This window comes from Oncorhynchus nerka, linkage group LG18 (assembly GCF_034236695.1).
Source record: "Oncorhynchus nerka isolate Pitt River linkage group LG18, Oner_Uvic_2.0, whole genome shotgun sequence".
Classification (NCBI taxonomy): Eukaryota; Metazoa; Chordata; class Actinopteri; order Salmoniformes; family Salmonidae; genus Oncorhynchus; species Oncorhynchus nerka.
Window position 1 is genome coordinate 79219143 of NC_088413.1, and position 21405 is coordinate 79240547.

The 21405-nt window shown below is 42.6% G+C and overlaps 3 protein-coding genes across 6 annotated transcripts in view; 1 reads left to right on the plus strand and 2 right to left on the minus strand.

Moving 5' to 3' along the window:
* Positions 1-9494, minus strand: part of l2hgdh (L-2-hydroxyglutarate dehydrogenase) — a 29748-nt gene extending 20254 nt beyond the window's left edge. Inside the window, exon 1 of one of the 3 annotated variants that reach the window (XM_065004378.1) lies at positions 9261-9494. In XM_065004378.1, the coding sequence (XP_064860450.1) occupies positions 9261-9349 (89 nt within the window). In that variant the 5' untranslated portion in view covers positions 9350-9494. The remainder of the gene's footprint in view (positions 1-9260) is intronic. The other 2 variants (XM_029652818.2, XM_065004377.1) reach the window with 2 other exon arrangements.
* Positions 9495-9543: 49 nt separating this feature from the next.
* Positions 9544-13699, plus strand: dmac2l (distal membrane arm assembly component 2 like). The gene is made up of 5 exons (XM_029652819.2): positions 9544-9629; positions 10046-10165; positions 10376-10584; positions 12660-12831; positions 13105-13699. Exons 2-5 carry the CDS (start codon positions 10056-10058, stop codon positions 13217-13219), a joined length of 606 nt encoding a protein of 201 aa, XP_029508679.1. The 5' UTR covers positions 9544-9629; positions 10046-10055; the 3' UTR covers positions 13220-13699.
* Positions 13700-14885: 1186 nt separating this feature from the next.
* Positions 14886-21405, minus strand: part of cdkl1 (cyclin dependent kinase like 1 (CDC2 related kinase)) — a 40302-nt gene continuing 33782 nt past the window's right edge. Inside the window, exons 6-11 of one of the 2 annotated variants that reach the window (XM_065004379.1) lie at positions 20700-20900; positions 17101-17183; positions 16703-16759; positions 16310-16462; positions 16125-16220; positions 14886-16009 (exon numbers count right to left, since the gene is read on the minus strand). In XM_065004379.1, the coding sequence (XP_064860451.1) occupies positions 15908-16009; positions 16125-16220; positions 16310-16462; positions 16703-16759; positions 17101-17183; positions 20700-20900 (692 nt within the window). In that variant the 3' untranslated portion in view covers positions 14886-15907. The remainder of the gene's footprint in view (positions 16010-16124; positions 16221-16309; positions 16463-16702; positions 16760-17100; positions 17184-20699; positions 20901-21405) is intronic. The other variant, XM_065004380.1, reaches the window with a different exon arrangement.

Here is a 21405-nt window from a genome sequence, read left to right on the forward strand (position 1 = left end):
CGCCAAATGGATCTCAAAACTGACACTGGATCCGCGTTAAGTAGCACATGATATCCTTCGCCACCGTTGTCTTACGACACGACTATTCAACAAAACAATAAATAATTGTACATTTATTTCCAGCAAATGTCTTAGTTTACATTATAGTATAACTAGCAAAAAGGAGTTGAAGTTGAGGGTGCAGTATTTATGAAGTTTGACAATGAGGATGTAAACTAGCATAGTTCAGCTAGTTTAGCCAGGGAAAACGAGGAGCTTGGGGACTGGATATAGACGGGTGTACATGCGCACTAGGTTCATTCAGGAGACAGATTGTAGTTTTTCTGCCCTAATATCAGGAGCTGACAGCGGAAAGTTCAATTCAGAGACTGAAATGAATACAAATATTTGAGAGCGGATCGATATACAATCCTGAAATCAGCTGTAACTGTCAATAGTAAAACAAAGCTTATACTGATATTATTAATTAATCAATTTCTCACCAATTTACGGTCTTGTTTCATCGCTGCAACCCAACGAACTCAGGAGGCGAAGGTTAAACATGACCCGCCAAACCGTGCTTCTTAAAACCCGCCCGCTTAACCCGGAAGCCAGCTGCACCAACGTGTCGGAGGAAAAACATTTCTTTAACGAGTCAGACGCAAAGGATTTACTTCAGACACCGGACAAGGCCCACATCCCCGTCATTCACAGGATAAAGAGACAGATATCGGGGACGTAGGTCTGGGTGCCTTGTAAGCATCAGACGGCGAGTGGGAAATCTGCCTCTACCATCAGTACTATTAGCCAATGTACAAATCATTGGATAATAAAATAAAACAAACTATGAGCACGTATATCCTACCAACGGGACATTCAAAACTGTAATATCTTATGTTTCACCGAGTCGTGGCTGAACAACGACATGAATAACATACAGCTGGTGGGTTTTACGCTTTTTTGGCAGGATAGAACAGCAGCCTCTGGTAAGATAAGGGGTGGAGGTCTATGTATATTTGTAAACAACAGCTGGTGCACAAAGTTTAAGGAAGTGTCAGTTTTGCTCACCTGAGGTAGAGTATCTCATGATAAGCTGTAGACCATATTTACCAAGAGAGTTTATCTATATTCTTCATAGCTGTCTATTTATCACCACAAACCGATGCTGGCACGAAGACCGCACTCAATGAGCTGTATACGGCCATCAGCAAAGCAGGAAATGCTCATCCAAATGCGGCGCTCCTAGTGGCCGGGGACTTTAATGCAGGGAAACTTAAATCAATTTTACCAAATTTCTACCAGCAGGTTAAATGTGCAACCAGATGGGATTTTTTTTTTTAAATGTAAAACTCTAGACCACCTTTACTCCACACACAGATACATACAAAGCTCTCCCTTGCCCTCCATTTGGCAAATCTGACCATAATTCTATCCTCCTGATTCCTGCTTCCAAGCAAAAATTAAAGCAGGAAGCACCAGAGACTGTCTATAAAAAAAAAAGTGGTCAGATGAAGCAGATGCTAAACTACAGGACTGTTTTGCGATCTCAAATATATGTTGCGGGATTCTTCCGATGGCATTGAGGAGTACACCACATCAGTCACCGGCTTCATCAATAAGTGCATCGATGAGGTCTTCCCCACAGTGACTGTACGTACATACCCCAACCAGAAGCCATGGATTACAGGCAACATCTGCACTGAGTTAATGGGTAGAGCTGCCGCTTTCAAGGAGCAGGACTCTAACCCAGAAGCTTATAAGAAATCCCACTATGCCCTCCGACGAACCATCAGGCAAGGGTCAATACAGGACTAAGATTGAATCGTATTGCACTGGCACCGACGCTCGTCGGATGCGGCAGGACTTGCAAACTATTACCGACTACAAAGGGAAGCACAGCCGCGAGCTGCACAGTGACACAAGCCTACCAGACGAGCTAAATTACTTCTATGCTCGCTTCGAGGCAAGTAACACTGAAACATGCATGAGAGAATCAGCTGTTCCAGACGACTGTGATCACGCTCTCCGCAGCCGATGTGAGTAAGACCTTTAAACAGGTCAACATTCACAAGGCCGCAGGGCCAGATGGATTATCAGGACGTGTACTCCACGCATGCGCTGATCAACTGGCAAGTGTCTTTACAGACATTTTCAACCTCTCTCTGTCTGAGTCTGTAATACCAACATGCTTCAAGCAGACCAAAATAGTGTTCTTGGGCACAGGGAGGTAACCTGCCTAAATGACTACAGCTCAGTAGCACTCACATCTGTGGCCATGAAGTGCTTTGAAAGGCTGGTCATGGCTCACAACACGACAACATTCCGTGAGAATTAACGGGACTATGGGAATTGACAGGAATATTTGCAAATTAATATTAATACCATTTAAATGTAGATGTTTTTTGCATTGGATATAATTACCATATCATATGGAGACAGAAACATAAACCTTTTACCTTATCATAAGTTATAATATATAATATAATATTTATAACATAATTGCAAATGATTAAATCCTTCCCATATAAATAATTTAGTTACGAATTAAACTTGAATTAAATGAGTTGACTCTTCACATGGGATGATTTCACTGAAAAACAAAAGGAAATATTGAATGATCCCCAGTGATCCATCGAATCTCCCCAAAAATGTTTTCAACTTAAATCTGTAAAATGATAGTCTAGAAACTAAAGATTTGGTTGTTTCCTCTCAGTCTACCATGTCTTCTCCCTGGACCTCCTCAATGTCCACCTTTTGAACATCAGACTCATCTTCACTGTCCAACCTTATTGAGGATGGCCCGTTGTCAGGCTCAAAAAGCCTCAAATTTGCCCTGGTTGGCCACCAATTTTTCAACCCTTGTATTGGTCAGCCTGTTGCGTGCTTTGGTGTGTGTGTTCCCAAACAAGGACCAGTTGCGCTCTGAGTCTGCTGATGTTGGTGGGATTTGGAGGATGATGAAGGCAACAGGGGAAAGAGCCTCAGATCCACAAAGTCCCTTCCACCAGGTGGCTGATGAGATATGTTGGCACGACTGCCATATTGCTTCTCAATCCCAAAGCCCTTGCTTGGAAGTGTACTTCGCCAGACTGCCAAGAACCTTGCCCTCATCCAGGCCAAGGTGGTGAGACACGGTAGTGATGACACCATAGGCCTTGTTGATCTCTGCACCAGACAGGATGCTCTTGCCAGCAGACATGGGGTCCAACATGTACTCTCAGACTCCTTCCCCTCCAGGAGACTGTCAAACATGATGACAACACCACTCCAACGGGTGTTGCTGGGCAGCTTCAATGTGGTGCTCTTATTCTTCTCACTTTCCTTGGCTCTCTTGTAGAGTGTATCCATTGTTTTCAGTGTCATGATGTCCTTGAAGAGCAGATTTAATGCATAAGCAGCACAGCCAATGGGTGTGATTGGAGGAGTCCTACCCTCACCTTTAGACCAAGCAGCCTTCATGTTCGCAGCATTGTCGGTCACCAGTGCAAATACCTTCTGTGGTCCAAGGTCCTTGATGACTGCCTTCAGCTCATCTGCAATGTAGAGACCGGTGTGTCTGTTGTCCCTTGTGTCTGTGCTCTTGTAGAATCCTGGTTGACTGGTGGAGATGATGTAGTTAATTATTCCTTGCCTACAAACAATTGACCACCCATCAGAGATGATTTCAATACAGTCTGCTTTCTCTATGATTTGCTTGACCTTCACTTGAACGCTGAACTCCACATCGTATAGATAAAGCATGTCTGGTTGACGGGGTGTATGCTGGGCGAAGAACATTCAGAAATCTCTTCCAATACACATTGCCTGTGAGCATCAGAGGTGCTCACAGAGCACCAATACACAGCTCGAGCAATACATTCATCAGCATTTCTCTGACTGCGTTCCTCCATTGAGTCAAAAAAACTTCTGATTCCAGGAGGACCATGAGCTGTTGCTATCGATAAGGTGTCTGATTTATAATTTTCACCTCGAATAGAAGTAGAGGGTCTTTTGTCAGAGTTTTCTTGTTGTGAGCGCTGAGGGAACTTTATGCACTTGGCCAGATGATTCTGCATCTTTGTTGCATTCTTCACATATGATTTGGCACAGTCTTTGCAAATGTACACAGTATTTCCTTCTACATTAGCTGCAGTGGAATGTCTCCACACATCAGACAGAGCCGGTGGCCTTTTCCTGTAAAGATTAGGGAAAGAAATGAGTAAACAAAAACAATAAATAGAATTCCATGTACAGATAAATAGCTAAGCAGTTAGATTAAACAACTCCTTTGTAAGATACATGTTTTAAAATGAAACATGTATGGAAACAGGTGAATTAACACTCAGTTAGCAGGCTCAAGCAAGCTAAAACCCACATGGTAGCAAAAACTAATTAGCCGAAATTGTTAACAAGTTAGATTTAAACACAGTTTGCTGTAGGCTACTATTTACTAGTTAACAAAAAATAATTTATGCCATAAAATATATTCACCCCACCCAGTATTGTAATGAAAACTTACCAGAAAGCATGTAGTCCTTGGCTCAGACAGTGTAGTAATGTGGGCTCAATAGCATCTCATTAGTGTGCAAGATCTTGAGAATCAGCTGTACATGTGATGGAAGAATGCACTGTGCATGCAGAGGGTTGCAATTCCATTGAATTGGGGGATAGTTTAACCAAAATATGCCACAAGACCTAGAATTGCTTAACGTCACACAAACAATTCCGACCCTTTGCAACCCTATTCACAACACACTGTGCGCCCTCAGGTCCCTATTCCACCACCTATCTACAGTACTAAATCCATATAGTCTGTTCTGGACCTTGGGACTGTGAAGAGACCTCGTGGCATGTCTTGTGGGGTATGTATGGGTGTCTGAGCTGTGTGCCCCGTAGTTCAGACAGACAGCTTGTGCGTTCAACATGTCAATACCTCTCACAAATACAAGTAGTGATGAAGTCGATCTCTCCTCCTCTTTCAGCCAGGAGAGATTGACATGCATATTATTAATATTAGCTCTCTGTGTACATCCAAGGGCCAGCCGTGCTGTCCTGTTCCGAGCCAATTGCAATTTTCCTAAATCCACAAAACTAGGGCCTGTAGGACCTGCCTTGTTGATAGTGTTGTTAAGAAGGTAGAAACTAGGGCCTGTAGGACCTGCCTTGTTGATAGTGTTGTTAAGAAGGTAGAAACTAGGGTTTATAGGACCTGCCTTGTTGATAGTGTTGTTAAGAAGGAAGAAACTAGGGCCAGTAGGACCTGCCTTGGTGATAGTGTTGTTAAGAAGGTAGAAACTAGGGCCTGTAGGACCTGCCTTGTTGACAGTGCTGTTAAGAAGGTAGAGCAGCGCTTTATTATGGACAGACTTCTCCCCATCTTAGCTACTGTTGCATCAATATGTTTTGACCATGACAGTTTACAATCCAGGGTTACTCCGAGCAGTTTAGTCACCTCAACTGGCTCAATTTACACATTATTCATTACAAGATTTAGTTGAGGTTTAGGGTTTAGTGAATGATTTGTTACAAATACAATGCTTTTAGTTATAGAAATATTTCAGGCTAACTTATTCCTTGCCACCCACTCTGAAACTAACTGCAGCTGTAAGTGTTTGTCATTTCAGTCGCTGTTAGTAGCTGCCTTGTTTAGTGTTGAGTCATCCCCATACATAGACACTCTGGATTTACTCAGTCAGTGGCATGTTGTTAGTAAAGTTCCTCAGTGTACACATCAACAATAAACTATCATGGTCCAAACACACTAGGACAGTCATAAAGAGGGCACGACAACACCTATTCCCCCTCAGGAGACTGAAAAGATTTGGCATGGGTCCTCAGAACCTCAAAAGGTTCTACAGCTGCACCATCGAGAGCATCCTGACAGGTTGCATCACCGCCTGGTATGGCAACTGCTCGGCATCCGATCGCGAGGCACTACAGAGGGTAGTGCGTACGGCCCAATACATCACCGGGGCTCAGCTTCCTGCCATCCAGAACCTCGATACCAGGCGGTGTCAGAGGGTAGCGCGTACGGCCCAGTACATCACCGGGGCCATCCAGGACCTCTATACCAGGCGGTGTCAGAGGGTAGTGTGTACGGCCCAGTACATCACCGAGGCCATCCATGACCTCTATACCAGGCGATGTCAGAGGGTAGTGCGTACGGCCCAGTACATCACCGAGGCCATCCAGGACCTCTATACCAGGCGGTGTCAGAGGGTAGTGCGTACGGCCCAGTACATCACCGGGGCTCAGCTTCCTGCCATCCAGGACCTCTATACCAGGCGGTGTCAGAGGGTAGTGCGTACGGCCCAGTACATCACCGGGGATCAGCTTCCTGCCATCCAGGACCTCTATATCTATTTTTTTTACTTAACACTTATTTTTCTTAAACTGCATTGTTGGTTAAGGGCTTGAAAGTTAGCATTTCACTGTAAGGTCTACACTTGTTGTATTCGGCGTATGTGACAAAAAACATTTGATTTTAATTGTTTGATTGTTAGTCTATATCAATTCCCCATTACATATATCACCAGTAGTTCCATGGCAAGGTGACTAGGAACATGGTTGAATACAAACAGTGTAGGTATTCCCTCCGTAAGGCAAAAAAAACAGGCAAAATGTCAGTACAGAGACATAGTGGTGTCGCAATTCAACAGCTCAGACATGAGACGTATGTGGCAGGGTCTACAGTCCCAAGGACTGTGGGCTCTCGTTCTCTGTGGCCGTCGTGAACAAGACATTTTAGTCTTAGAGTTAGCCCAGGCGGGATCCCTAGCTGCGCCGTCAGAGACAGCGCAGACCAGCTGGCTGGAGTGTTCACGGACATATTCAATCTCTCCCTATCCCAGTCTGCTGTCCCCACTTGCTTCAAGATGTCCACCATTGTTCCTGTACCCAAGAAAGCAAAAGGTAACTGAACTAAATGACTATCGCCCCGTAGCACTCACTTCTGTCATCATAAAGTGCTTTGAGAGGCTAGATAAGGAGCATATCACCTCTACCTTATCACACCCTAGACCCACTTCAGCTTGATTACCGCCCCAATAGATCCACAGACGATGAAATCTCACTGCACACTGCCCTATCCCATCTGGACAAGAGGAATACCTATGTAAGAATGCTGTTCTTTGACTACAGCTCAGCATTTAACACCATTGTACCCTCCAAGCTCATCATTAAGCTCAGGGCCCTGGACTTCCTGACAGGCCACCCCCCAGTTGGTGAAGGTCAGAAACAACACCTCCCACTTTGCTGATCCTCAACACAGAGGCCCCACAAGGGTGCGTGCTCAGCCCACTCCTGTACTCCCTGTTCACCCATGACTGCGTGGCCAGGCACGACTCCAACGCCATCATCAAGTTTGTAGACGACACAACAGTAGGCTTCGATGGGGTGGAGCAGTGGAGCACGCCATTGACCATTTAAAATGGTCCACCCACACAGACAGTGTGGTGAAGAAGGCGCAACAGAGCCTCTTCAACCTCAGGAGGCTGAAGAAATTCAGCTTGAGCCCACCAAAGACCCTCACAACCTTTTACAGATGAACAATTGAGAGCATCCTGTCGGGCTGTATCACCGCCTGGTACGGCAACTGCACCGCCCGCAACCGCACGTCTCTCCAATGGCTGGTGTGGTCAGCCCAACGCATCACCGGGGGCACACTGCCTTCCCCCCAGGACACCTACAGCACCCGATGCCACAGGAATGCTAAAAAGATTATCAAGGACATCAACCACCCGAGCCACGGCCTGTTCACCCCGTTACCATCCAAAAGGCGAGGTCAGTACAGGTGCATCAGAGCTGGGATAGAGAGATTGGACAAAAGCTTCAATCTGAAGGCCATCAGACTATTAAATAGCCATCACTAGCCGGTTACCACCCGGCTACTCAACCCTGCACATTAGAGGCTGCTGCCCTATAGACATGGAATCACTGGTCACTTTAATAATGTTCACATACTGCGTTACTCATCTCGTATGTATATACTGTATTCTATGCTACTGTATTATTGTCAACGCCACTCTGACATTGACGTTGCTCGTCCTAATATTTATACATTTCTTAATTCCATTCTTTTACTTTAGATGTGCGTGTATTGTTGTGAATTGTTAGAGATCACTGTTGGAGCTAGGAATGCAAGCATTTCGTTACACCGGCAATAACATCGCATGTGACCAATGACATTTTATTCGATTTGATGAAAACCATAACTGGCACGCAGATTGGTTGGTAGAAATTGTAAGTAATTGGCATTCAACATGAGAAAGGTTGCGGACTCCTCGTGTTGCCTTTTACCGGCAACTTCAGGAGAGGAATGGCAGATCTGCGAAGTCAGCAGGAAGGAGTAGGAGGAGAATAGTTGGGTCAGGTTAATGTTTTTTTCTCTTCTGGTTATCTAGATCTCTGGCGCCTTCGTGAGGCAAACGTAAGAGTCAGACAAGCTCAATGCGTTTTGTTGATTTTATTAAAACACATAGGGTGTGTCTATCGATTGGTCGAAAGAACTGACGACTTTCCGTTGACCAAGATTTTTTTTGTCGTTGTTGTAGACAGCCCTACTGTTTGCAAAGGTGTCAGGAGCTTGCAGGGATTTGTAGTCTCGCATTCGGTCTACTTTGATGCTAATTAGCATTTTCGAAACAAAGTAAAGAGCCAAATGTATTGATTAAAGTCACCTTGTCCGAGAGAGATATACAAGGTTATCAAAACGTCACGCCAGGGTAAACCTACACGAAACACCCCTTATTTTAAGTGTTTCTAAAACTCACAATGGGGAACAATGAATTGTGGAAAACCGATTGGAACCATTTCCCTGTTTGACCGCTAGGTTTTATGGGTATTATGACACCTCCACTGTGGGACTCTAGTGTATAGAGACCAATCACTGAAGCTGTTCACTCCATGTTAGTGGGCAAATGTACATTATCAAATCAAAACACAGCCTTCATTTACGTTGTGACGCACGGATGTTCCAAACTCCGTTTTTAGACGAGACTGACTTTATGACCAAAGTTGTCCTATTTACACTTTATAGTCAACTTTGACAATCGAATAACTGTCTCCGACTCATATCGATGCCACATATGCAGTTTTCAAATGGATTCGTTGTTCAGTCAATCTTTATTTAATTAAACTTAAATATAGAACCTGTCGCCGGCGAACATACCGGCTGTGCACATCAAGCCCAGATCATAGTCTCGTTAGTGGAGATCCATAAAGCCCACTAGCAGTTGCCTAGGCTAGACAATTTGGTACTTTCCCACCTCTGCACAAACACTCACCCGTGTCTCTCCACTCACCTGTGTATTCTAGCTGTTCTGCATGTCGCGGACTTTGGCACCGTTGCAAGTAAGGCAGCAAATGACGCGCTGTTTAGTGTCCGTAACATTTCGACAGAGATTGAATAGCAACCTATACTCGCTTTGACAGTAACATCAATCGCCGTGCACACATATTGTGTGAATATGTTTTAAACAGCAGTTGTCCACAAGGTATCTCTTGCTATGGAAGTCATAATCAAATTCCTTGCTTGACACGAAGCTCGGCCCCTTTGACCCTTCACCCACTTTGAGGAGCCAATGGCAAGGCGCGTCTCTCGTACGTAACGGGTTAAAGGTCAGAACACTGCAGACATGTTCATCATGTAAATAAAATAGCGAACTGACAAGGTAAGTGAATTATCAGCTTGTTAACAAATACCTCAACGAATAAAATCTCACACATCTTGATTGCTTAGAACGTTTTGTGTTTTAAGCCAATTGTCTTTATTGTCTTGCGTGGTGCTGCATTATCCTACGTCCATTGGTTACTGTCTGCAGCTATTAAGTAATGCTTTGTAACACAGTTGCTCTAGGATTAATTTAGCTAATCTGTCTGTCTGGATCAAAGCAACGTGATTCAGTGTTTAGAAATCATTCTAAATTAGTGTTTCGATGGGTAACATTTTTTTTGACACGCATTTTAAAAAGCCCATCAGTCTTTACATTGGCGATGACACCCCTCAACGTATATGTTCAGGTCTGAAAGGCATTACACGGTATGAAGCTGCTGTCGCAGTAATATAATACAATGTAATGTCTTTCAGACCTGAAGATATGAGGCTGCTGTCCAAGCCAGCACTGCAGGCCGTTCTCTCCTCACAGAAAACTCTGTCGCACGAGGGCAGCAGACCGTTCTGGGGATGGCTCAATGCTGTCTTCAACAAGTGAGTGATACAATCATCGGTCCTGATCAACAGCATCTAATATTACACTTTAGCTAACATAATATTTTCCATTTTATCAGACACTCTTATCCAGAGTGATAGATTAGCAATGTACTAATAGTTTACTCAGTGGACCACAATATAGCCGAGGTAGTAATGACTATATTCATTATGTATTTGTATTACCAGTAATTGCATTCTTGTCACCAGAGTTGACTATGAGCGTATCAAGGCGGTGGGCCCAGACCGTGCTGCTGCAGAGTGGCTGACAAGGTGCGGTGCCAAGGTGAGGTTCCAGGGGTTCGACCGTTGGCAACACGACTACAACGGCCTGCCCACCGGCCCTCTGGGACGATACAAGATCCAGGGCATCGACGCCACAGACTCTTGCATCATGTACAAAGGCTTCGATCACCTGGGTACGTTATCCAATGCAGCCTTCCGATCTCTAAAACCTTTTTTTTTTTGGTGTTCGTGTCTCTCTATCGCCTCGATGGTGAGGTGAAACCCTGTGGCAGAGGTCTCACTATTCTCAGAACCAGATATCGTGATTATGCTGAGTAGAAACTCAATTTTGTGTTTACAATCTGACACAAGACACAAATGTCTTGTTCTAGTGACTTTGACTAAATACAAATCTATTTATTAAAAGACAGTCTTCCATTATATCAATTATTCACTTTTAATTTAATCATTGCATGCCCTCGGGGGGGGGGGGAGATAGAATGCTTTCATTCTGTATTTTTAACAAGAAATAGATTTCAGCTCCAAATGGCTAGCTGTAATAATGTTCAGCTAGTCCCATACAATCCGACACCTGGGCGTGTTAAGAGGTGAGGGTGAAAGTTAGTGTCTTCCAGACTGTTTACCTGATGAGTGACGCAAGAGAGCAGGATGTTTTACACCAGAAAGAGAGACTGAGAACACTGTCTGTCACCCTGCCTGGCCTGGTCTGGCATGCTTAGCACTGGGCTCAGAGAAACCTCTATAGCCTGGTCTGGCATGCTTAGCACTGGGCTCAGAGAAACCTCTATAGCCTGGTCTGGCATGCTTAGCACTGGGCTCAGAGAAACCTCTATAGCCTGGTCTGGCATGCTTAGCACTGGGCTCAGAGAAACTTCTATAGCCTGGTCTGGCATGCTTAGCACTGGGCTCAGAGAAACCTCTATGGGACCCTCTATAGCCTGGTCTGGCATGCTTAACACTGGGCTCAGAGAAACCTCTATAACCTGGTCTGGCATGCTTAACACTGGGTTCCGAGAAACCTCTATAGCCTGGTCTGGCATGCTTAGCACTGGGCTCAGAGAAACCTCTATGGAACCCTCTATAGCCTGGTCTGGCATGCTTAGCACTGGGCTCAGAGAAACCTCTATAGCCTGGTCTGGCATGCTTAGCACTGGGCTCAGAGAAACCTCTATAGCCTGGTCTGGCATGCTTAGCACTGGGCTCAGAGAAAAAGCCTGGTCTGGCATGCTTAGCACTATAGCCTGGTCTGGCATGCTTAGCACTGGGCTCAGAGAAACCCTCTATAGCCTGGTCTGGCATGCTTAGCACTGGGCTCCTATAGCCTGCTCAGAGAAACCTCTATAGCCTGGTCTGGCATGCTTAGCACTGGGCTCAGAGAAACCTCTATAGCCTGGTCTGGCATGCTTAGCACTGGGCTCAGAGAAAATAGCCTGGTCTGGCATGCTTAGCACTGGGCTAGAGAAACCTCTGGCTTAACACTGGGCTCTGGCATGAAACCTCTATAGCCTGGTCTGGCATGCTTAGCACTGGGCTCAGAGAAACCTCTATGGAACCCTCTATAGCCTGGTCTGGCATGCTTAACACTGGGCTCAGAGAAACCTCTATGGAACCCTCTATAGCCTGGTCTGGCATGCTTAGCACTGGGCTCAGAGAAACCTCTATGGAACCCTCTATAGCCTGGTCTGGCATGCTTATGCTTAACACTGGGCTCAGAGAAACCTCTATGGAACCCTCTATAGCCTGGTCTGGCATGCTTAACACTGGGCTCAGAGAAACCTCTATGGAACTATAGCCTGGTCTGGCATGCCTCTATAGCCTGGTCTGGCAGCTTAACACCTGGTCTGGCATGCTGGTCTGGCATGCTTAGCACTGGGCTCAGAGAAACCTCTATGGAACCCTCTATAGCCTGGTCTGGCATGCTTATGCTGTATTGCAACATCCTGTGACTTGTTGTCATGACAATTTATTTGATTTATTTAACCATTCATTTAACTAGGCAAGTCGGTTAAGAACAAATTCTTATTTACCATGACGACTTAGGAACAGTGGGTTAACTGCCTTGCTCAGGGGCAAAACGACATATTTTTACCTTGTCAGCTCGGGGGATTCGATCTAGCAACCTTACTGGCCCAACGCTCTAACCACTAGGCTTTCTGCCTGCTCCATACCGACCATAAGAGTTGGCAACATAGCACAATCAGATCTGGGACCAAGCTGCTAAAATTAGAAGTATGTTTCCCTTCCCTAGATGGACTAGAGCATGTCGAAGAGCTCAAACTCAACAAGAGTATGTACATAGAGGATGCCTGCTTGGAGAGAATAAGCACCATAGAGAACCTACAGGCCAGCCTGTACAAGATGGAGGTGGTCTCCTGTGGGAACGTAACTGACAAGGGTGTCATCGCTCTGCATAAACTCAGGTGGGTCTGCGACTGTGCCTGGGAACATCATTATGGTAGTGTGGCTGTACTATATGCCAAGGGTGTCATCGCTCTGCATAAACTCAGGTGGGTCTGCTACTGTGCCTGGGAACATCATTATGGTAGTGTGGCTGTACTATATGCCAACGAGTTAAAAATCTGTGGATATTGATCCCCTGAAGCTGTAGAAACAAACAGCAAGGTGGGGTTATGACCGGTCTCCATGGTGACTTGACTATATTAGTCAAAATAAATATACACACTATCTCCCAGGAGTCTAGAGCATCTGTACCTCAGCGATCTGCCAGGCGTGGTAGAGAAGGAGAAGACCGTAGAGAGACTCCAGACAGCTCTACCTGGGCTGGACATAGAGCTGGACCTTGTCTGACAGACTGAGGATGAACCCACACAACCACAGGCTGTGATTGACAGACACAGAGGACCAGTCCGGCACAGTGGGCAGTGTCATGACGACCAGAAGATGCACGTTGTCTTGTAGCAACACATTGTAACACATAGTAAAGTGTTTTGCAACAAATTTGACTCAACGTTTTGGTCCCCACTTTTTTTTCCCCTCTCCCCTGTTTGGTTTCTAGTGAATACGACCCTGGTCCCAGATCTGTTAGTGCCGTCTCGCCATGGCCTCCTATGGGTTATGGTCATTGGCATGACCATAGGAGTTGGCAAGACTGCACAAACACATCTGGGACCAGGCTAGTGGGACACGGGACAAATGAGATTATTATCGCAACATGTTTTCAACTGGACTTTATTTGTATTGACTCTAAAACATAAGTAGGACAGGAATTGTTTTCCTTAATGTTTATTAAATATGACTTCATTAAAAAAAGTACATAGACTGTAACAAGGCTGAGGATTTCATTGAATTGATTCATTAGTTTTATAAATGATTTATTTAATTTGGCATTTTGTAACATGTCCAAGAGTTAGACACCTAGAAGTCCTTAGCTCTTCTGGTCTTCTGACAGCAGTGTATTTGATTTTAATCATTACTATGTTTTAAATATAAATGTCTTCGGGCTCTATTCAATCCGTAAGGGGGAATTTCAGCGTTACAGTGGGATTTAAATTCAGAAGGTAATGTTTGCGCGACTGCATCCTCAGTAAGAGCTGCCGATGTCGGCTCCATCAGAAATTACATTTATACTGAACGCAACAATTTTAGTTACAGTTCATATAAGGAAATCAGTCCATTTAAATAAATTAATTAGGCTCTAATCAATCTAAATATGACTGGTGGTCACCGAAATTTAAAGGTTGGGTCAGAAACTTGGTGTGACCACCATTTGCATCATGCAGCACAACACATCTCCTTCACATAGAGTTGATCAGGCTGTTGATTGTGGCCTGTGGAATGTTGTCGCACTCCTCTTCAATGGCTGTGTGAAGTTGTTGGATATTGGCGGGAACTGGAACACGCTGTCGTACACGTCTATCCAGAGCATCCCAAACATGCTCAGTGGGTGACGTGTTTGGTGAGTATGCAGATCATGGAAGAACTGAGACAATTTCAGCCTCCAGGAATTGTGTACAGATCCTTGTGACATATAGCCGTGCATTAACATGAGGTGATGGGAGCGGATGAAGGGCACAACAATGGGCCTCAGGCTCTTGTCACGCGATCTCTGTGTATTCACATTGCAATTATGTTCGTAGCTTATGCCTGCCCATACCATAACCTCACCGCTACCATGGGGAACTCTGTTCACAACGTTGTCACTCGCGTGGTCTGCGGTTGGCCGTACTTCCAAATTCTCTAAAACGACGTTGGAGTCGGTAGAAATGAACATTCAATGCTCTGGTGGACATTCCTGCAGTCAACGTGCCAATTGCACGCTCCCTCAAAACTTGAGACATCGGTGGCATTGTGTTGTGACAAACCTTTAGAGTGGTCTTTTGTTCTCCCCAGCACAAGGTGCACCTGTGTAATGATCATGCTGGGTTATCTTGGCAAAGGAGAAATGCTCACTAACAGGTATGTAGACAGATTTGTGCCCAAAATTTGAGAGAAATAAGCTTTTTGTGCGAATATGGAACATTTCTGGGATCTTTTATTTCAGCTCATGAAACACACTTTACATGTATATTTTTGTTCAGTGCACATCGCTTCAGAGATCTAGACTGAATAGAACCCTTACTGTATTTAATCCACAGGTACGTTGAGGCTGATCTGATCATTTCAGACAATTGCTTATAAACAATTTCTGTCCAATAAAATAAAAGCCGAGCTGACCTTTCACCTTCTGTTACATTTCTCCTCTTTACAAATGACTCAAACCTACTTCTGAGAAAATCAATATTTTTAACAAAATGCAAATCAATTCACTACCAAAAAAATGTCAACTGTCTCGCTCATTTATTATTTTATTTTTTTTAAACACAAACAAATAACATTTGGCAAAACCAGTCAAGGCAGTAGGCTATGGTACTCCCTCTGTTCTACACAAGTATCTGTCTGTGTTCCCAGGTTGACTAACGTTGCAGACGCATACCAGATCTCACAATGTCTGGATAGGTATTTTCCCTATCAGATCAACCACATATGTTCTAGCAATCTGGTGCCCGACCGGCGCCGTGACAACATAGTCTGCCTGAAAGACGACCTCAATCTACCAGCTGAGCACTAGGCTGTTCCTTGTCATTATATAGATATACAAAATACGCCTTCAATGGAGGCAACACCACATAATAAAATTGTCTTTCAGTAGAAAAAAAAAGAAGTTGACATAGTGCATAGAATGACATCACAAGACACAAGGACTTCTCCCTGGTCCTTCCACGTTGTGATTCACTTCCTGGTTCCTGAGCTGACCAGAATATTGCCGTGTTCACATGCTAGTCGGAACTAGGAAATTCAGAAATGTCCCACTTGTTGATTCATGGTACGCGACACGTCTAAAACTATAGCAAGTTGGACATTTCAGTTTCCTAGTTCTAACTAGCACCGTGAACACGGTAAATGTTGATGAATGTGCGACTGGACCATTCAGATCCAAAATGGTGGATTTAGATGTTAGGGTAGTGGTAGTTGAATTTCCGATCCAAAATGGTGGATTTAGATGTTAGGGAAGTGGTAGTTGAATTTCCTCAGGTTGGTATAGTACTTCTTGTTGTCCAGAGCTGGGAAGATACTGCTGCTGGTGAGCTGAGGCAAATACTAGAGAGAGGAAAGGAAACAAGAGTGTGTTAATGCAGTTGGAAGAGCGACAATATATCATCTTCATGGGCAAGAATTAAAAAATGACAGAGGATGTACTGCATCGTGTAGACACCTTCAATTGTTTGTACAGCATTTTGCCATCTCTGACAGCTGGTCCCAATTTGCATGGAGCTTCCACCTTAATGCTTCCAAGTTCCACCTTACAGATCTAACAGACATTGAAGGGTTAGAGCCAAGAGGAAAGAGGGTAGGGAGTGAATCGGGACCGGCTGTTTTAACGTGAAGAAACATACTGACCCCAGGTGGGAGGTGTTTGCGGGGCAGGAGGCGTGACCTCTTCTTGGTGGAGCGGTCGGTGCTCTCGCTCTTCTCCCGTTGGCTGTCGAAGTACGGGTGCTCCAGAAGCTGCTCACAGGCCAGCCGCTCCGACGGGTCCATACGCAGGCAGCCCTGGGGTCAGGAGGGCAAAGGTCATTTAGGGAAGGGATGTGGGAATGAATATTTGCTAATAAAACATCAGAGACCATTAAATGAATTTAGGGAAGGGATGAGGGAATGAATATTTGCTAATAAAACATCAGAGACCATTAAATGAGAGATTGTTCATTTCATAAGAGAACCAGATATTTTTACCACACAAATTGCCAGCAGGTGAATGGCTGGATAGATAGATAAGATAGACAGGCATACCTTCATCAGACTCAGTGCTTGATATGACAGGTTGGGGTATTTCAGTTCCAGAGTTTCCTATTGGATGATAAATGATGCCTTATTGTGTATAATTGTTTTTTACCCTTTTGATAATTTTACGCAGTGTTTTGAGGCAGAGAGTAAGCATTTCATTGCACAGTTTATACTCCGTTGTATATAACAAATAAACGTAAGATTTGATAGATATACGGCAGAGATCATCAACTAGATTCAGCTGAGAGAAGATGGTTAGAGGGCAGGAACATAATTACAAATAATTTGTAGACTGCAAATTGACCACGGGAAGCTTAAAGGGGCCGGCAGTAGGGAACCCTGAAATACAGTGCGCTCCTCAAGATGTTTTGGTAGATGAATCATCGTTATATGTTTGTCCTCACCATTTCCTGGGGCTCTGGGATGCAGACTCCACTGAAGAACTGGTTCTTATTGAATACCTGCTGGTGGCGGGGGATCAGGTCTCCTACAGACACACAGACAGACAGACAGACAGACAGACACACAGACAGACAGACAGACAGACAGACAGACAGACACACAGACAGACAGACAGACAGACAGACAGACAGACAGACAGAGGTGAGAGGTGGGAGGTGCTTGTTGGTCATATGGGAGGGGCTTGTTGGTCATATGGGAGGTGCTCGTTGGTCATATGGGAGGTGCTCGTTGGTCATATGGGAGGTGCTCGTTGGTCATATGGGAGGTGCTCGTTGGTCATATATGGGGTGCTTTCGTTGGTCATATGGCAGGTGCTCGTTGGTCATATGGGAGGTGCTCGTTGGTCATATGGGAGGTGCTCGTTGGTCATATGGGAGGTGCTCGTTGGTCATATGGGAGGTGCTCGTTGGTCATATGGCAGGTGCTCGTTGGTCATATGGGAGGTGCTCGTTGGTCATATGGGAGGTGCTCGTTGGTCATATGCGAGGTGCTCGTTGGTCATATGGGAGGTGCTCGTTGGTCATATGGGAGGTGCTCGTTGGTCATATGGGAGGTGCTCGTTGGTCATATGGGAGGTGCTCGTTGGTCATATGGGAGGTGCTCAGGCAGAGGAGCTCATGTTTACTGATAATAAAGGGTACTGTCCTATTCCTGAACTAACTGGTGAAACAACTGGTATTATATACTGATATTATATACTGGTATTATATACTGGTATTATATACTGATATTATATACTGATATTATATACTAGTATTAGATATTATATACTGGTATTATATACTGATATTATATACTGATATTATATACTGGTATTATATACTGATATTATATACTGATATTATATACTGATATTATATACTAGTATTAGATATTATATACTGGTATTATATACTGATATTATATACTGGTATTATATACTGGTATTATATACTGATATTATATTCTGGTATTATATACTGGTATTATATACTGATATTATATACTGGTATTATATACTGATATTATATACTGGTATTATATACTGATATTATATACTGGTATTATATACTGATATTATATACTGATATTATATACTGGTATTATATACTGATATTATATACTGATATTATATACTGGTATTATATACTGGTATTATATACTGATATTATATACTAGTATTAGATATTATATACTGGTATTATATACTAGTATTAGATATTATATACTGATATTATATACTAGTATTAGATATTATATACTGGTATTATATACTGATATTATATACTGGTATTATATGCTGGTATTATATACTGGTATTATATACTGATATTATATACTGATATTATATACTAGTATTAGATATTATATACTGGTATTATATACTGGTATTATATACTGGTATTATATACTGATATTATATACTGGTATTATATACTGATATTATATACTGGTATTATATACTGATATTATATACTGATATTATATACTAGTATTAGATATTATATACTGGTATTATATACTGGTATTATATACTGGTATTATATACTGATATTATATACTGGTATTATATACTGATATTATATACTGGTATTATATACTGATATTATATACTGGTATTATATACTGATATTATATACTGGTATTATATACTGATATTATATACTAGTATTAGATATTATATACTGGTATTATATACTGGTATTATATACTGGTATTATATACTGATATTATATACTGGTATTATATACTGGTATTATATACTGGTATTATATACTGATATTATATACTGATATTATATACTGATATTATATACTGGTATTAGATATTATATACTGGTATTATATACTGGTATTATATACTGGTATTATATACTGGTATTATATACTGATATTATATACTGGTATTATATACTGATATTATATACTGGTATTATATACTGATATTATATACTGGTATTATATACTGATATTATATACTGGTATTATATGCTGGTATCATATACTGGTATTATATACTGGTATTATATACTGATATTATATACTGGTATTATATACTGGTATTAGATATTATATACTGGTATTATATACTGGTATTATATACTGATATTATATACTGATATTATATACTGGTATTATATGCTGGTATCATATACTGGTATTAGATATTATATACTGGTATTATATACTGGTATTATCTACTGGCATTATCTACTGTTATTATCTACTGGTATTATATACTGGTATTATATACAAATATTATCTACTTGGTATTATATACTGGTATTATATACTAGTATTATCTACTGGTATTATATACAAGTATTATCTACTGGTATTATCTACTGGTATTATCTACTAGTATTATATACTGGTATTATCTACTGGTATTATCTACTGGTATTATCTACTGGTATTATATACTAGTATTATCTACTGGTATGTAAAAATGTACACTTGTCCTTTCCGGACGTACTTCAATAGAAATATGTTATAACACGTCACAAACTGTTATAACACATCACTAGCTGTTATAACACGTCACTAACTGTTATAACACGTCACTAACTGTTATAACACGTCACTAACTGTTATAACACATCACTAACTGTTATAACACGTCACTAACTGTTATAACACGTCACTAGCTGTTATAACACGTCACTAACTGTTATAACACGTCACTAACTGTTATAACACGTCACTAGCGTTATCACATCAACTGTTATAACACGTCACTAACTGTTATAACACATCACTAGCTGTTATAACACGTCACTAACTGTTATAACACGTCACTAACTGTTATAACACGTCACTAACTGTTATAACGCGTCACTAACTGTTATAACACGTCACTAGCTGTTATAACACGTCACTAGCTGTTATAACACATCACTGACTGTTATAACGCGTCACTAACTGTTATAACACATCACTAGCTGTTATAACGCGTCACTAACTGTTATAACACGTCACTAACTGTTATAACACGTCACTAACTGTTATAACACGTCACTAACTGTTATAACACATCACTAGCTGTTATAACACATCACTAACTGTTATAACACATCACTAACTGTTATAACACGTCACTAACTGTTATAACACGTCACTAACTGTTATAACACGTCACTAACTGTTATAACACGTCACTAACTGTTATAACACGTCACTAGCTGAAATATTGATGTGTCTTAAATAGCACCCTATTTCCAGGCTCTGGTCAACAGTAGTGCACTATGAAGGGAATAGGGTGCCAACAGTAGTGCACTATGAAGGGAATAGGGTGCCAACCGTAGTGCACTATGAAGGGAATAGGGTGCCAACAGTAGTGCACTATGAAGGGAATAGGGTGCCAACCGTAGTGCACTATGAAGGGAATAGGGTGCCAACAGTAGTGCACTATGAAGGGAATAGGGTGCCAACAGTAGTGCACTATGAAGGGAATAGGGTGCCAACAGTAGTGCACTATGAAGGGAATAGGGTGCCAACAGTAGTGCACTATGAAGGGAATAGGGTGCCATTTTGGACACCCTAGCTATATTAATCCCACTTACCCAGTGTCTTCCTGATGAGGTAGAGCTGATCCATGTCTGACTTGCCGGGCCAGAGGGGGATGCCAGAGAGCAGCTCAGAGAAGACACAGCCCAGCGCCCAGACATCAACAGGGGCTCCATACTGAGTATCACCCACTAGCAGCTCAGGGGCCCGGTACCATCGCGTTGCCACATAGTCTGTGTAGTAGTCACATGGACCGGCTGCAGGGACAGATCGATACACATCTCTGTTTAGGAACAAGACTTAAAGCCTGCATGGTATAATGCATTTCATATGATATGCTTATAATGCATTATAAGCAGGCTTTACACAACATAGACAGATAGTTTGAATATAATGGTATAGGATAGAACAGAACAGAATAAATATCACTTCATCGTTCAAAGTGAATCAAAAATTCATATTTTTACTGTCTTGTGTTATTCCCCCCAAAAACACACACACGGGTCTGGAAGCTGTTAGATACAAGACTCTGTTTAGGAGGAAAGAATTGGTAAGAAATGGAATGAGTGTTGATTTCAATGGTGACGTGATGGCAGAAAGTTAAGACAGTGGTATTACAACAGGAGTCCACCAGGTGGCAGTAGACCTACAGAAACAGTAACAGTAGCACTACAACATACAGGGAAGGAGTCTCATAATGACGGTGTACCAAATAATACTATATTCCCTACATAGTGCACTACATTTGACCAGAACCCTATG

Coding starts and splice junctions, on each gene's coding strand:
- dmac2l (XM_029652819.2), top strand. CDS start 10,056: ATGAGGCTGCTGTCCAAGCCAGCACTGCAGGCCGTTCTCTCCTCACAG. Junction 10,166..10,375: donor CTCAATGCTGTCTTCAACAA/GTGAGTGATACA, acceptor TCTTGTCACCAG/AGTTGACTATGAGCGTATCA. Junction 10,585..12,659: donor CAAAGGCTTCGATCACCTGG/GTACGTTATCCA, acceptor TCCCTTCCCTAG/ATGGACTAGAGCATGTCGAA.